This window comes from Papaver somniferum, chromosome 2 (assembly GCF_003573695.1).
Source record: "Papaver somniferum cultivar HN1 chromosome 2, ASM357369v1, whole genome shotgun sequence".
NCBI classification, from domain to species: Eukaryota; Viridiplantae; Streptophyta; class Magnoliopsida; order Ranunculales; family Papaveraceae; genus Papaver; species Papaver somniferum.
In genome coordinates, this window is record NC_039359.1 from 134,216,697 (window position 1) to 134,234,017 (window position 17,321).

The window sequence follows — 17,321 nt, forward strand, 5'->3', positions numbered from 1 at the left end:
TTATTATCTCAAAATTCCTTGAATATTCGATATATGTCTTATATGAGAGCTTTAGTAATCAATATAATATTACTATCACATGGTAAGCTTCAGTCATATCCTTTCTTTCAAAAAATATAGAGATATGCATAAAATCAAGATCACTACTCATAGGTAGTACGTCTTAACATACAAGACCAAGAGTATGAATTTCTCCCACTGATCTTGAGGTATATGCATAAATCTGTAATAATTTCATCCAAAACTTGAAACATTTATAGTTTTGTTGAATTTCATATACCATTATGGGAGGCTGCTTAAATTTCATACTTTGATTTCTAAAATTTGTAGAATAAAATTTATCATTAATAAAGGTTATTTTCACATTTAATTAATGCAACTCTTAGGTCATACTGAGCTACTAATAATATTATGATAATTCTGAATAAGTCTTTCTTTGACACGAGAGAAAAACATATTTATAATCAATGCATCGTTTCAGGGTAAAATCTTTGGCAATAAATCTTGCTTTATACCGTATAAAATTGCTATTACAGTCGTATTAGGTCAGAATGACCCACTTTCATACAACTGATTTGTGTCTTTCGAGCGATTAAACAATATCCGAGACTTGACTTTCCACCAATGATTTTTTTCTCACATAGCATCAATCCATTAATCAAAATTATTACACATAATATTTGTGAACCTAAAATCGAGTCTTTGCCATTCCATATCAAAATGTAATAAATTCTTGTAAGAAAATCACTGAAACAACATGAATAACTTTCTTTCAATCTTTTTTGAGACTTTCTTAATGCTGGTTCATGTTGTTATCAAAAAATTTCTTTATTGGCAGTAGTTATATTATGGAGTATTGGATCAGTAATTTGTGGTCTTTCATTATCTAACATTTTGATAATGAGAAGATTCACAATATCTGTAGAAATCTTAAATAAAGGGATCATTATCATGATTTCTTGAACAGATATATCCACGTACTCCCACTGATTAAGCCATCATTAACGAATTTATATTTTCGGTTTAAATAAGTCTCATACTACGGTTAGAACGTTAAAGAATACCATTTGGATTATTTAGGAAAACCAATGAACCAATAATAGTTTCCAAATCCAATTTTCATTCTTCGGAATGTAATCCCTCACCTCCAACTGAATAACCATAACTTAAAGGTGATTTAAACTAGGTTTCCATCCATTCTAGTCCAAAGTGTGTCTTTGAAACTGCTTTACTCGGAAATCTATTTAAATTACACAGTTGTTGAAAGAACATACATTCACTGATATATGTGGTCATTATGCATAACTCATTATGCTTCTAACCACTTTCATAAATGTATGATTTTGCGTTTTGTTATACACCATTGTGCCAAGGGTAAGTTGGCCTTGTGTATTAAGCAACAAATCCAAACTTTTGGAGATACTACGTAAAAGATATAGGATATTATCCTGTTTTGTCATACCTTTCACAATATTCACCACCTTTAGCAGACTTTATGATTTTCACTTTCTCTATAATTGCCTCTCAATTTCAATAATGAATGTTCGAGAAAACATCCACCGATTGAGATTCATAATGCAATTGATATATCTACACAGTAACACGAAAAATCATCAGGTGATAAACAATTTTATCTTCCAAAAAATGGACCATTAAAAGTCTACAAAATAATCATAATCAACAATTAATAAGAAAAAAAGCTGAAATTTATAATAGAGATAAATGACAATTAAGGATCAATGTGAGACATGTAAAACATTAGTACATATTTTACCTTCTCATACACAAAACATTATGTGTGTTTCATACCACAACTAGAATCACCTGTGGGAGAATCTCGTCCTATCATGTATTAAAAAACTCAAATAATTATAATGTTTAACCTAATACATCGGAATAATAGTCACCTGTGGGTAGCTATTATTTTACATGTATATGAAACATTTAGATAAACTTAATGTTTGTTTAAACGTGTGAACCAAAACTACTTGTGAGCATCATTGTTCTAATCGTTAAGTCAAACTAAAACGACTCAAAATATACAATACTTACAAGATAAGAGTTAGTTATCACTGTGGTGATAACTAAACAATCCAACAAATATGTACAATTGCAAATATCACACTAGCTTTTCTTGTGACATTGTATGGTCCTAATCAATGATATGGACATCCTTGATCTGATCATAAAATTAGTCGATTATAAACAATTATGAGTAACCCTGAAACATTAATCATAAGCATTTATTCAAAAGCATGTCATATATAATTTGTGAAAATGTCCAACACCCTTTAATTAAAAAAATATCCAAACGTGATAAACCTTTCATAAACCAAAATCGAGCATTAAGCAAGTCTATAAGTATAATTCAATAATAAAATTTTGTTGAAGAAAGTTCTTTGATGCATCGCTAGTTAAATTCGATACTAGTATTAAGGATCATAATAAAAAAAAGGTTATAGTGTAGATAATGATTTTCACAAATATAAGAAATAACCCAAAAAACAATAATTCTTCATTTCTTCTTTAAAATATGCACCGAGATTTAGACTTAAAGTAACATATTTGATTGCCCATTCAAAATATGAAAATCCATTATGGGTTACTCAATTCTATATAAGCATTTAAAAACTTTAAATAAGCATTTTAAAGAAAGCATGTATCAAAAATCATGTGGCGTTTACTTAATCATGATTTTATTTGAATGTGTCTATCAAAAATGGTCAAAATAAAAATTAAACATATTGACACTAGAAACCCTCAAAATTTAAATCAATTCATATCCATAATGTATGATCAACAATCATATCAGTTAGTGTTTTCTTAAACATGTGAACTCGAATCACATGTGGGCAATTGTTGTTCAAATATATTTAAACAAAACAATTTTATAAGCACTTTGGCTATGGCCAAAAAAGTTATTTTAAATCACTGTGGTGATTGCCAAAAAAACTTAACAATAACGCCACTAATATAATAATTCAATAATCGTTAAACCTTACTTTTACGGTTTGGCGAATTCGTGCTTACAATAACATTATGGTTATTGCTAAGATAAAAAAATACTCTAATATCACTGTGGTGATAGCTAAAGAATGTCTACATAATAATCTTCAACACAATAATCTTATAATCAAACAACCAACATCAAGAAAGAAATCATAATGAGATATGTAAACTCATAAACCATTTCATAATGTACACACAAACTTAATGGTATCGAAAAAAAGGTTTTGAACGGAAAATCTATCATAAAATCATTTGATAAAAAAATCGTCTTAATTAAATTATACATTAAAGTTTTCTATAAAGCAGAACCACAATAATAATGGGTTCATTTGAAATACCTTTTTCTTAAAAGTACACACTATATATGTAAATGAATTCTAACTACCGGGTAGTTCCAATTAAACTAGGTTTATAATAATCTAATCCTAGTCAAAATTAAGTTGGAACCAAAAAAATAAAATAAAAAAGGATGATACTACTGGTTCAGTTCATAGTCATTTTAGATGGTATAAAGTTAGTACGGATCGGTTTACTTGGACTGAGTCAGTTCCGGATCGGTAATAGTACTGGTTCAATTTGGTACTAGCTGCACGGGGTTAAGGGTCTAATGGGATAACACTAATCCTGGTTATGCCAGGAACTGAACCGGATTTATCTTTGAAAAAAGAAGCTATTATTCATTCTTTTCGAACGATTTTTTGGGGACCATGGTTTTTTTGGGGGACCATGATTTTATTTTGGGTAAAGACATTAGAAGTAAATCTAGGTCACCCCTTATCTAGATATTTATATTAATACCAAAATTACCCTCCTGATTAATTTTGGGTGATGATTAGTTAGTGTTAATAATAGTTAGTGTAATAATTAGTGAGATGATTAAGTTAAAGATAATTAGTGAGATTAAAAAATCATATGGTTTTTTTTTTAAGAAGTTGAATTATTGAGAGTAAAGTTATAGAAGATGAAGATGGAAAACATGAAAAACAATGAATTTTACCAACCACAACCGGAGGAAGGGTATTTGGGTACCCAGGTATGCTTCAAACTTAGATAATGTTGGTTGAATTTCTCCAAACTTTCAAAAAAAAATGAAATTTTTTATGTAGATATGGGCCAGTTCGGTTACCATATGTCAAGAACATGTAACCGAACACACCTGAAAGTGTAGTTCGGTTACGTTTTCCAAACACGCAGGTTACCGAACTCTCTCGTTAATGGAGGTTTTGGTCGTACAATGTATTGTTCGGTTACCTAGGATAAAATGGTAGGTAACCGAACTTTGAACTTAACAATTTATTTGGGGACATCTTGTGTGTTCGGTTAGTTCGCAAACTTCAACACAACCAAGTTCCCAACCGAACTGCAGGTTAAAAGTAACCTAGTGTTAGAAGTTCGGTTGGTTCGCAAACTTCAACATATTTTGCGAATCAACCGAACTGGGCTTATATATGCATATATGCAATTAGGAAAACGTTCAGTTACTACGAAATTTATTTCTTGGCGAATTAGGTAGAGTTCGGTTACGAAGTTTCAAAGGTAGAGTTCGGCTACAAGAAAACTTAACATTTTTGCGAACGAACCGAACTTGTGGACTCTCATTATTTTCGTAAACTAAAGTTCGGTGATATCCTTATTTTGCGAAGGAACCGAACTTATGGACTTGTGTTGTTCTAATACAAGGAGTTTGGTTAAAAGTATTTTTTTGCAAATCAACCGAACTCTGAGTTCGGTTAAGAAAAAATTAATTCTTGATAGCCGAACTTTTCTCTGGAAAAAAAAAACCCTCCATTAAACCTCTCTGCAACTTCCATTTTCAACTCATTTTAATGATTACTTCTCATTTATTCAACCAAAAGCGAATGACAAGTAATGGGTCTGTGAGAATATCTTTGTTAATGTTTTAAATTAAGCTATATATATAGTGGTGGTGGTGGTGGTAATCAGAGGTAGTGATGGTAATCGGTGGTTGGTGGTGGTGGTAATCGGAGGTGGTGGTAGTGGTAATCGGCGGTGGTGGGCGGTGGTGGTGGTGGTAATCGGTGGTTGGTGATGGTGATAATCGGAGGTGGTGGTGGTAATCGGCGATGGTGGGAGGTGGTGGTGGGAGGAGGTGGTGGTTATATATATAGGTGGTTATAGGGTTGGTTTTAAATTAAATTAGGTTAAGGGTAGGTTAGTCATTTCAATGCTTTAGGACACCCCTTATAACTATAGGGAAGGTGGCCTAATAAAACTATGGCCTCCTCAAAAAAACCATGGTCCCTAAAAAATCGTTCTTCCTTTCAGTGTAAAAACATACATGGCCCATCAGTTTTTAAACATATAAGCCCATTAAATTCACTCACATCGACAAGATTCACTCACATCCACAAGCCCACACGTTCAAAACGTCCACCTTATCGATTTATGATTTCCGAACTTAATTTCCTTCCAAATTTACGGAAGAAATAAGAAATCCCTAATCGCCTATTATACTGTTTTATCATTTAGATGGATGTGCCGCAGTCTGTCATGATGCGAACTAATCTATGATGTTAGATGGAGGTTCATGAGCGCAAACGTGAGAATGAAAACCGATCAAAAATTATGTAACTATTGCATACGATTAACGGGCAATTATGAGTTCTAACCACTAGTTGTGATACCAACTATAAAATTTATTTTATAGATACGTAATTTAGGATCGTTGAACTTTATGATAATCACACGATAAAATATGCAAGAATTGTTAATAGAGAATACCTGGTAGTGCTAATACGTGTTACGATACCGATCATCTTTGTAACAGCGGTAATACCTTGTGGAGGTGATGGTTTCTCTCTCTTGACCTTAGTCGTAATGAGTAAAATCCTTGAATACAATCGTAATGGTTATTGATTCCCTTTCATAGGTAGAGAGAGGACCAAGTTCCCAGGGTTTTAATATTAGACATTAAATCTCGACCGTCCATCAAAGAAGAGATATTAGGAATAATAATCCCATAAAGGAAACCGAACATAAATATAGCAATAATCTGGATTACCAAGATTATTACATGGCCCAAGGGTTGTTTCCCTTTCATAGGTAGAGAAGACCAAGTTCCTTAAGTTTTAGTATTAGACATTAAATCTCGACCGTCCATCAAAGAAGAGATATTAAGTATAATAATCCCATAAAGGAAACCCAACATAAATATAACAATTATCTAGATTACCAAGATTATTACATGGGCCCAAAGGAATATTTTTAGTCATACAAAAATATTCTTACAATATCTATCTGCTTGCCGCGTTCTCACACTGGTGATCATGTGCTGTTGGATTAATTCTAAGATAAGTTTTGCATTAACTAGCAGTACTCTCTTTTGCAGATAACAGAAGAATTTCTTGAGCATGAGCATGAATACAAGTGTCAGGATTTATATTTATGATTCTAATCAAAGAGATAAATACAAAACAGGAAAAACGGAAAGAAAAAAGAGAGGTGTTTTGTTAGATTATTCCACTTTCTTCTTCGTCTTTAATTAGACTACTTATGGATGACAACGTCGGCGGTGTGATATCCTTAAAAGTCATTTTTTCTAAATTTTCTGCATTCTTCAAAATTAGTTTGATCAAATCCATTTCTCTGGGAGACCATGAGATTCCCTTAAAATGAACTGACTTGAGCCGTGGAAGTGGACACTCGGATGCCATGCCTTGCACACAAAAGGTATTTCCCATGTCGGATGGCCACATACTTAACCCCTTGTCGAAAACAAGAGACTCCAAACTAGGCGCATGTTGGAAGAACTTGAGTAGTTCTTTGTCCCCAATAGTTTTAAACTCAGAAGTCACTCTTAAATGGATTAGATTTTGGAATCTAGGAAAATCATCATATGCGAAAGACAGAGCCTCAAGAGTTTCCCCGGAGATTGTCAGAGACCTGACGTTAGAAATCCCTCCAACAAGCTTACTTGCAGCATGGCCTATTTGGGCATCCTTTTTTTCAAGATAATAACTTCTTTTGAAACAAATCTCCGCATCCTCTAGTGAGGAAAAACTAGGCACAGTGTAGTCCCTAGCAATAAGACCGGTGTAACTGAAGTGCATCAAATTTGGTGCATGAATCTTAACAGCTCCATTGCGCATACCAATATAATTTTTCGAACCATCCAAGACCAAGCATTTCAATGCAGGAGCTGAAATATTTAGAGTATTCCGATTCCAATTCGACCATGAGAATATGCTTAAAATCAACTTCTCAAGGAGCGGGGAGTTGAGAATAAGTTGTTCAACTAATAACTTATCTGAAAAATATATATCAGATAACTGGAGGAGCTTGAGCTTCGGCAATGAGATAGATTCAGGAATTCGAAGACTAATATTTATACGTAATCTCAGCTCGACAAGTGATTCACGATTAAAAAGACAACGCGTAAAGGGAATGAGATTACTATAGGATAAGTCGAGGCTTAGTTCTTCAATGTTACAGCTAACTATCTTCGAAATCCATTCATGAACATTACTACATTAGACACGTCAAAAACTCGATCCGGTGTTGGTGCAAATTTTACTATCTTCAAGGAAGGTTGGCGAAATAACAACAGCCGGTCTATAAAGTTTTGAACTGTCTTGGTATCTGCGTGCTCGTGGTAATCACAGTGTAGTAGTACAAGATCAAAGCTGGGCATTGTAGTCCAAACGTACCTCCATCTTTTAGATAATCTGCTAGTGCAGACAATGGTTTCTGTCTCAAGGAATGAGAATATATGATGAATAATTGTGTCAGGTAATTCGCTAATCCTATCTTCTGGTCTTCGACATACATCGCCTTTCATCCCCTTGAGTAGCTTGTGGCGTCTTTTATCCATGACGGCTTCCACGATTTTTTTGGATGACCTGCTCACCTGCACGGGAATTTTAATGGAGTAGTCTCAACTCTGAATAGCTACTACTCCCTTGGCTCTCCAAACTTAAAAAAATTGTGCATCTTATTTATACGTACAAATCACCGACCCCAAACACTCTAAATTAGGAAACATAAAAGTCAACTCGTTTTTTTAAGCCCAAGCGCAGGGATTTTAAACTCCAAGCTTCCGCCAACTTTTAACAAATACAGGACGGAACTTATCCGTTGCCGGAGTTCAAGAATGCTGCTCAGGTGGTTCATCCCAAGAGAAGAGGTTTATTACAAAATACCCCAATTTCTGAATCAAATCCTTTGAATCTTCTCCAACCAGTACGCAGCCATTAGGGTACTATCCTCCATATTAAAAGGTAGTTGGACTTTCAAATATAAGACACAATTATACTGTAAATGCTTTTTCTAATTAGTATTTTATTTTCTGACAAAGACACAACAATACATGGTAGTGTAGGATCAGAATCTCGCAGCAATAATGTCTCAGCGAAATTATCAACAACACAACAGTGTCGTAGAACAATTTCAGAAATGACATAATAAACGACGTCAGCTAAATCATGAGAAAAATGTGATGATCCTGCGAAAATTAGAGAGTTTGCGAGATTAACATTTGTAAGGTTGCGAGAATGTCGCAAGCCATATCTGAAAATAAAGGACAAATTAGCTGTCATCCACTATGTAATTCCCTATAAATAGTCGTTCAGTTGTAAAGGAAAAGAGGGAGATCTTTTCTGAGTGAGAAGTAAGTAAATAGGAGAGAGAAAATCTAGAGCAGTGGTTATTCTTGATTCATTTATCTTTTCTTGTAAGATTGTTCAAAGATTCATATATAAAATTAAGATTGTTAATCTAAAATGAGTTGAATGTTAATAAAATCTTGTGAGAGGTGTAGTGTAGGATTTCCTACAACTACATAATGGCGCTAGAAACAGGGAGAGATTGAAGATTATTCTAGAAAAAATTGAAGATTAATATTGAGATTTGTGAAGATTTGGAGTAATTGGTTAAGAATTTTACATAATCTCTTGCAATTCGTTAACATTGAAGAAATGGCTAGAAGAAGAAATACATCAGAACAACCAACTATTGTTAGAAGAAGCAAGAGAATTGTTGGAAGGGAAAGAAGTGAAATAGGAGAATCTACTAGAATGAGAAATAATGGAGAAAATCAAATTCAACCACCAGTTCAACAAACGCTAGTACAAGGAAGGAATACAGATTATGATAGGGTGAGTATACACACTTGGCAATCAAATTCAGCAGAAGAAGTAGAAGAAGAGCATCAAACCAGAAATCATAGACAGGTAGAGAGAAATCAAGAAGCAGATGAAGGAATAAATTCATGGAGATGAGGAAATTGGAGCGTTAGAAACGTTGATACGAAGAATACATGAAGAAAGAAGAGCTGAGGCAGAAGAACGTGCAAATCTAACAAGGAAAAATCATGAATTGAGGATGGAAAATATGAGACTACAGATTAGAGGATCGAGAAGTACTACAAAATCATATTCAAGATCGACTAGAAGAGAGATGAGGCGAAATTCACCCACAAGTAATGCTGGAAATAATATTCAAGAAGAAATATCAAATCCTAATGAAGAACATCGCGAAGATAGAGAAAGGACTGATGATCATTACGTTCCACAAAATGAAACTTTTGATGATAGGCAAAATGATAGAAATCAAGAGAATGGACAACATCAGGGACGAAATAATCAAGATGGCGAAGGGAATCGAGAGGAAGGAAGGAGAATTTTACATGAGAGAGAAGCTCAAAGAAATCAACAAACGATTGAAGAAGAAATTGAAAGACATTATGCTGAACAAGCACGTTTAATTTGCGAACGTGAAAAATTTAGAGCGGAAATGGAAGAACAAGAGCTCCAGGAAACAATTCGCCAGAACAATCACGACAATCGAGAAAGAAGACGAGCACAAAATTGGAATAACGGTAATATCAATGAAGAGTATGGTAGATTACAGAGGATGGCTGAAAGATAACGAATGGAATTGATGAGAAATGAACAAAATTATGGAGGGAAAAATGAGAGACATCATCATATGCGAATTAAAGATAGAGATGAGGAAGAGAATCACAGAAGAAGACGAGATGAGGATGATGAAGAAGAAATACAAAATTTCGCGAGAGAAGAACGACATGAACGCAGAAGAAGGGAGGCGAAATTAAAAAGACCAATGGATCAAAATTCAGGTGTAAATAAACAAATCTTAAAAGAATTAGAAGAAATGAGAGGAATGCTAAATAATATAGGAGAAGTAGGCAGAAGACAATTAGATGAAGCTATAGAAGAAGCTGCGAAAACTCCATTTACAAGGGAAGTACAACTAGGGGGAATACCTCCGAAATGCAATTTTCCCGCATTAACCAGTATTTTTGATGGAACAACTTGTGCAATTCAACAAATTAAAGCCTACATGAGGTGCATGTTGCAATGGGAAAATCATGATGCCGTATTATGCAAGTATTTTGCATCCAGCTTAACAGGGGAGACGTTAAAATGGTTCGAAGGTCTACCAAAGAATACAATAACATCCTTCAATCATTTGCAGACTACATTCCTGGGAGCATATATAAGTAATAATTCTTCGCGACCTGGTATTGAAGACGTGTTTGGATTAAAACAAAGGATTGGCGAAAGTTTGAAGCACCTAACTAAAAGATGGAGGACTATGTGTAGCGAAATGGCTGGCCGTGTGGATGAGAGATATCTTATCTTATCATTTATCAATGCTATGTTTGCAACCAACTTATTGTATATCCAAATTTTCAGAGTCAAGAATACGATCACAATGACTGAATTGCGAGAACTTCAGGAAGAATATATTGCTCTAGAGGAAAGGCAAAATGAAATGGAATCATACCCAGTTGCGAACACCAGTTCACAAACAGCGAATGCAAGCTTATTACCCAAACTAATAAACACAGTGGTGAGCACTTCACAAGTACAACAAGAGAACGTGGCGGATAACAATCAACAGAAGCTGATGGCTATGAGAAGTCGAGATCAAGAGGAGTATGAAAGAGAAAGAAATTTCTACAATCGTGGTGGAAATAACAAGATTCAAAGACTCGATCAGCCGCAAGAAACTTATGGAGGTCAAAGACAAAACTATAATAGAGGACAAGGAGGTCACAAGGTAGTATGGGAAGAAATCAAGATGCCACCTCTAAATGAAAGTGTGGAGAAAATATGGGAAGCTATAATTTTGATGGAGAATATACCAACACCATGGAACATGGGAACGGAACCACCTCCAAACCACAGAAATCATGAGTTCTGTTCTTATCATCATTTTCATGGGCATACTACAAATGCTTGCAGAAATGTAAAAAGAATTATTATGAGAATGATAGATCAAGGAAAACTAAATCACTTTTTGGTAGGGAACCCACAATATCAACCATTGCCACCACCACCACCAGAGGATCACAGAGCAAACACGATGAAAAAGAAAGAAACATTCTTCATAGAAGTTGGTGCAAAGGCAAAGAATCTATTCTGTCACTCTATTGTACATTCATACAAGACAATTGAAGATTTTCATGATAATGTTTTGAGTAGAGTGTTCGCAAGAGATAATGATGGAAGAGAAATTATGAATATTGCGAAAATCTCGCCACTAGAGGAATGGCAGAAACTAACTATTTCTTTTACCTCAGAAGAAGTCCCCGAAGGTGGAGAGGTACATGACAATCCATTGGTGGTAAAATTAGAAATTAATCCAAAACCGAAAGAAGATGAGGATGATGAAGCTCAAGATTCATGGGCAATTAATAGGATTCTAATCGATACTGGAAGCTCCGTGAACATCTTATTTTGTCATACTTATAAAACTATTGGAGGCAGAGATGATGATCTTATACCATCAACATATAAGATATACGGTTTTAATGGTACGACCAACAAGCCTAAAGGGGAGGTACTATGTGAATTCCATTGAAGGGAATATATTCTGAAATCATATTCTGTGTCGTTGATATAGAATCACCCTACAATGCATTAATTGGTCGACCTTGGCTACATGGGATTCTAGGTGTAGCTTCAACTTTCCACCAGTGCATCAAATTCCCTCACCCCAGCGGTGTAGGAATCATAAAGGGATATTGGTTTGAAGGAAAGAGGTGTTACGAAACTGAGATAGAATCCTGCGAAGGAAGAGCAAACAAGAAGGAAAGTTGGCGACACAAAATCAAAGAGACACAAAGAAGTGAGAGGTTGATGGTGGATGCAATCGAAAGAAAAGAAGAAGAGATGTTGCGAAACTAATGCTAGCTCAGAATAAAGAAAATGGTGAACATACCACTACCAAGGAAGCAGTAGCAGAAAATAACAAAGAAGAAGAAAAAGGCAAAGGTAATAAAATAAGAAATGTATGAATGATTGATTTGTTGCGACACTCTCGCAATAAATAAAATTCTCAAAAATACATTTTATTGAATGACAAAATTGAGATTGCGAAATGCAAATACGATATGATGAGGTGCGAGAATCTCGCAGAGATAATGAATTCTACAAAAGACAATCAGAGAACAATGACAAAAGAGAAAGGGGCGAACCTTTATGGCGTACAGTCTAGTTCGCGAATACAATTTCGCAACAGGCAAATGTAAGACCTAAAGTACGTCATATAAGGGGGTACCTGTTGCATGGCTCAGGGAAAGGCTACACCGACACCGGAACCTAAGTCATGGATATTTGGGGTCAATAAAGCCCATCCGGGAGAGGTACCTTGGATTCTCAGCTTAAGCATATGACTTAGGTTGGGCGACTAAGGTAATAAGGACTCTCCCAAGGAGTGCAGAATCTGATCAAGGCGCCGAGGTACACGGTTGAGTCAAGAGTGCCAGGGGCGTCTGGAGCGTACCTTGCCATTCTTGACAAGTCTTGACTTATACTGCATTCGGCCCGAAGAAAACCCCACTTAGGGTGCAGTCTCGTAACCATAAACCCTATAGGTAAAAGGGATAAGAGGCTGCAAAAACAACTGGTTGTTGTTAAGACTGGATGGGAGGATCTAACCTTGTATGGTAGAAGTACGCCTCCTTGAAGGGGCAACCATGGGGGAGATAAGGGCGGCACCCTCCATTAGGGAGCTGATAAGTGTCTTAAGACGCAAATTTCATGAGGCTTTTTACTCGCAAGGATATTAAGGCTTGTCATATTTATACAACAATCCTGAAGAGGCAATAATACTAAAGAAAAAGATAAGATGAGATCAATGGGTTTTCGCATGAAAGTGCGAAGACGTCCTGCGATTTCGTCGCAAGACGACAATGTAATGGGGCTTTATTTTCGCAAGAATATTTAGGCCTGTCATATTGTCGCAACATTCCTGAAGAGGCCATAATACAAAATAAAAAGTTAAGGCAAGATCAATGGGTTTTTGCATGAAAGTGCAAGGACGTCCTGCGCTTTTGTCGCAATGACAAGAGGTGGCATAATAAGACCTTTAACTAGGAAGGAAAAATAAGACCACACAGGGATGAGATTTTGAAAAGAATCAAAATTCACTTCGCATATGATTGCGAAATTATACATAAACAACTGCGAAGTTGAGGCACAAAATAAGAAAAATCTGCAAAATCTCTCATTCGGATACAAATAACGGAGGCAAGTATGGGAATGAATGAAATTAGAAAATGTTATTTGTCTCCACATGATAGATTTACGTAAAAATTCAAAATTTAATGATTATGTTGATTAACCGTATTGCAAGGAAGAATTGTTTTAATGAATGCAGGTCAAAATGAAAGAAACTCATATATTAAGGAATATGGAGAACCAAAAGAATTCGCAAATATACAGAAAGAAGGAATAAATGTACAAGTATTACAGAAGATCAAAGAAAGAAACAAAGACTACTTCTTAGTTGATCCTTCATCATCTTCATCAGATTTGTTCCCTTCTTCGTCTGCATAAGAACTTTTATCTCTATTAGAACCTTCATCACCATCAGATTCTTCATCATCAGCTTCGCTATCAGAGATGATCAGACTAGGAATGTTCTTTGGGATCTCCTCCAAGAGACAAGGATAATCAGAGTGAGGAATACTATGGTCATCACAAACCATTTGAATAGTTTGATTGCGAAAATGCAGAGCATCGTTCTTAAAGTTCGCAACAGTGATCTTGATTTGATTCTTTAATCTAGAATACTTATCGTTGCTAGAAGAAAGATTCTTTGCGAGTTCCTCTTTTTCAGCTTCAAGTTCCTCAATTCTTTCGTGATATCTACTTCAGAATCTGCGAGCAAAAGGCAATCAATTAATAACTTGATGAAAATTCATAAGAAACAAAAGAGTAGTGAAGAAGAACGGTTAATAACCTTCTCTGTCAGAAATCATATCTCTAATCAAGGCTGTATGCTCAACTTGGAGACTAACATTTACACCTAAATCTTTTCTGGCATCATCTAAGATTTTCGCAGCCCAAGCGAATTCATCCTCATTATTTATAAGGAGACGAGGACGAACTTGGTTTTCTCTTTCTCAGAGCTCGGTATTCTTGTGGTTAGCTTCATCTCCTTCAAGTTGAACTTGATTTGATTCTTTAATCTAGAATACTTGTCGTTGCGAGAAGAAAGATTCTCTGCGAGTTTCACTTTTTCAGCTTCAAGTTCCTCAATCCTTTTGCGATATCTACTTTCAGAATCTGCGAGCAAAAGGCAATCAATTAATAACTTGATGAAAATTCATAAGAAACAAAAGATTAGTATTGGAGAACAGTTAATAACCTTCTTTGTCAGAAATCATATCTCTAATCAAGGTTGTATGCTCAACTTGGAGACTAACATTTACACCTAAATCTTTTCTGGCATCATCTAAGATTTTCCCAGCCCAAGCGAATTCATCCGCATTACTTATAAGAAGGTGAGAACGAATTTGGTTTTCTCTGTCACAGAGCTCGGTATTCTTGCGATTAACTTCATCTCGTTCAAGTTGAACTTCAAGAAGGGTCTCTTGGAATTTCGCCAAAGCCTTAGCACCATGATCAGAGATGCGATCCTTATCATCTATGAGACTGCTAATTTTGGTTCTCAACTCATTGATTTTCTCTTTAGAATTAAGAAAGAGACGCTTAAATCGGTTGGCTAAGCCTAAACTAGATCTATGGTCAATTTCTAAGAGGCGAAATTTGGATCTTAGTTCATTCAGGGAAAGAGATGAAATTTTATCATTTGAGAAACTATTTAAAGATTTATTAAGACGCTCAAGAAGGGTATCATTATCCAAGGCATTAGGAAATGAACGAAGAATGGTAGCTTCATCAGAAAGACCATAAATGTCTGCAAAAAGGATCAATCAAATAAGATAAAACAACAGGATGAATGAATGAAGGGAAAGGAGAAAAGTAACATACCATATAGTTGATTATTAGCTTTTTGAAGACTAGAGATTTTATTCTTGTACGAAGAAGAATCAATTTCTAGTTGTTTGTTTTTCTCGCGAAGACCTTTGACTTCAATTTTCAGTTCCTCATTCTTTGCACGAAATTGAAGATTCTTCTTTTCAAGAATTTTGCGTCTCCTCTCCAGATCTGAGGCAACAACGAAAGAAGATTTTCCAGTCTGCGAGAAAATGTAAAAAGTATTAAAATAAAAAGAGATTTTGAGTTACAATAATGAAGAAGTAAAAGGACGAAAACATACCAGACTATTAAGAGAATGTAGGAAGTTGGGAGTCACCGATCTAGAAACTCCACGTAGAGAATTATCACAATCCAATAAAGGAACATCGCAAATCGTAGCGAGAGCTTTGCAGGTATTAGAGAATTGATTATCTCCCATTTCTTGCCAAGAATCAGAAAAGAGGCCAGAGAGCTTAGCCATAGAAGATTCAGATGGAGAATCTTCATTTGCAGCAAGGTCATCATTATCCTCATCATCCTCATCACTCTCAGAGTTTTCATGAGAAGGAATATTTGAAGGAGAGGAAGAACGGATTTTTTTCTTCTTTGAAGGAGGAGCAGTTGGTTTTTCCCTGTGAAGAGCATCTTTTCCTTTATCTCCGGTCTTCACAACATTGACAGACTCTTCTATTTCAGCAATAATCTTCACACACAGATATAAATAAGAAATAGAGGCAACAGTATACTGTTTAAAATCATAAGAGAATATTTCTTACCTCATCTGTGTATGAGCGAAGAGCTAACAAGGTACTAGCTTTCCCAGTCCTATGGTAGCTATCTTTCAACTTCTGGATATGTAGAATGTCGCAAGAATCAGCGATTAAAAAAATAAAGAAAAATAAATAAATGTAAAATAGGTGAAACTGGAAGAAACATACCTCTTTCTCCTTCTCGGTCCAAGAGAATACCCAAGGTTTATAAGAAGCGAGATTCTTAGGAAGAACATTTGACCCAGCAATGTAAGGTCCTTTCAACATCAAGGGAAAAACACACCATTTATCATCTTTGGATTGGCGAGGAGTTGTGTTCTTACCAGAGTGCCAATCCATGTCTTGCATGAGTATTTTAGCTTCATCAATATTATCTTTCCTTTTCAAGCGAATACCCCAGCGAGTATTCTCTTTCTTCATGGAGATCAATTCATAGTTTTCAAAGAAACTCGCTACTGTGTATTTTTCAGCAATTATCTCCAAGTATGCGAATTTAGGATCCCTAAGTTCTTTAGAGTAAAGAGATCCTTTACCAGCACCACTGTTAGCGAACTCCAGCATCAGACGGATGCAATCCCCACTCAATTGGAAGATAGCTCGCGAAAATCCCGAGTGAGCGAGAATTTCATAGAACAGAGGAATATCTGGGTCATAAAGAGGAATGGGGAGACCTGCGAGAATTTGACCCAGCGAAACTATGATTGATTGATCATCACAATGTTGATCAAAGAAAAGTTTGATAGAAAGAATTGATTTGGCACTTTCACCAGGAATAGTAGAAAGTATGAAACCTTTCTCGTCAAGATCTTTTTGGGTTTCCTTAAAAGTTTTCTCATGCTTTTGACCGCTTGGAGGCATATCTGAATATAGAGTATGGGAATGGATGAAAAGTAAGAAGATTGAAGAAGGAAAAATTACAGTAGCAGAACTTACGGAAGAACAATAGAGTTGCAGAGATGAGAGAGTAAAAAGAGAAGGGAAAGTAAAAAGAAAATGGAAAGAAGAATGAGAAGAATATATAAAGAAGATCTTTTTTACTCGAAGAAATAAACACCATTAATGCAAAAAGACGTGAGCGGTTGAAAAGCAGCGGTTACAGAAGACGTGTCAATAAATAGATGGAAGAAAGGATACATGTGATAAATGCAGAATATGAAGAGATGGACAGCTGCGGCATTTCTCACATCATTCTCTACTTCGCGGAGAATATATGAGAAGAGGCAAGATGTAGGATCAGAATCTCGCAGCAATAATGCCTCAGCGAAATTATCAACAACACAAACACAAC

At 35.4% G+C, this 17,321-nt stretch overlaps 1 protein-coding gene across 1 annotated transcript; it reads right to left on the bottom strand.

Annotated features, from left to right (window-relative positions):
- Positions 1–6,479: 6,479 nt before the first annotated feature.
- Positions 6,480–7,840, bottom strand: LOC113351994 (F-box/LRR-repeat protein At3g59250-like). Its single transcript, XM_026595884.1, has 2 exons — positions 7,643–7,840; positions 6,480–7,469 (listed from the first exon to the last, which is right to left on the bottom strand). The coding sequence occupies exons 1-2, from the start codon at positions 7,838–7,840 to the stop codon at positions 6,480–6,482; spliced, it is 1,188 nt and encodes a 395-aa protein (XP_026451669.1).
- Between the last annotated feature and the right edge of the window lie 9,481 nt (positions 7,841–17,321).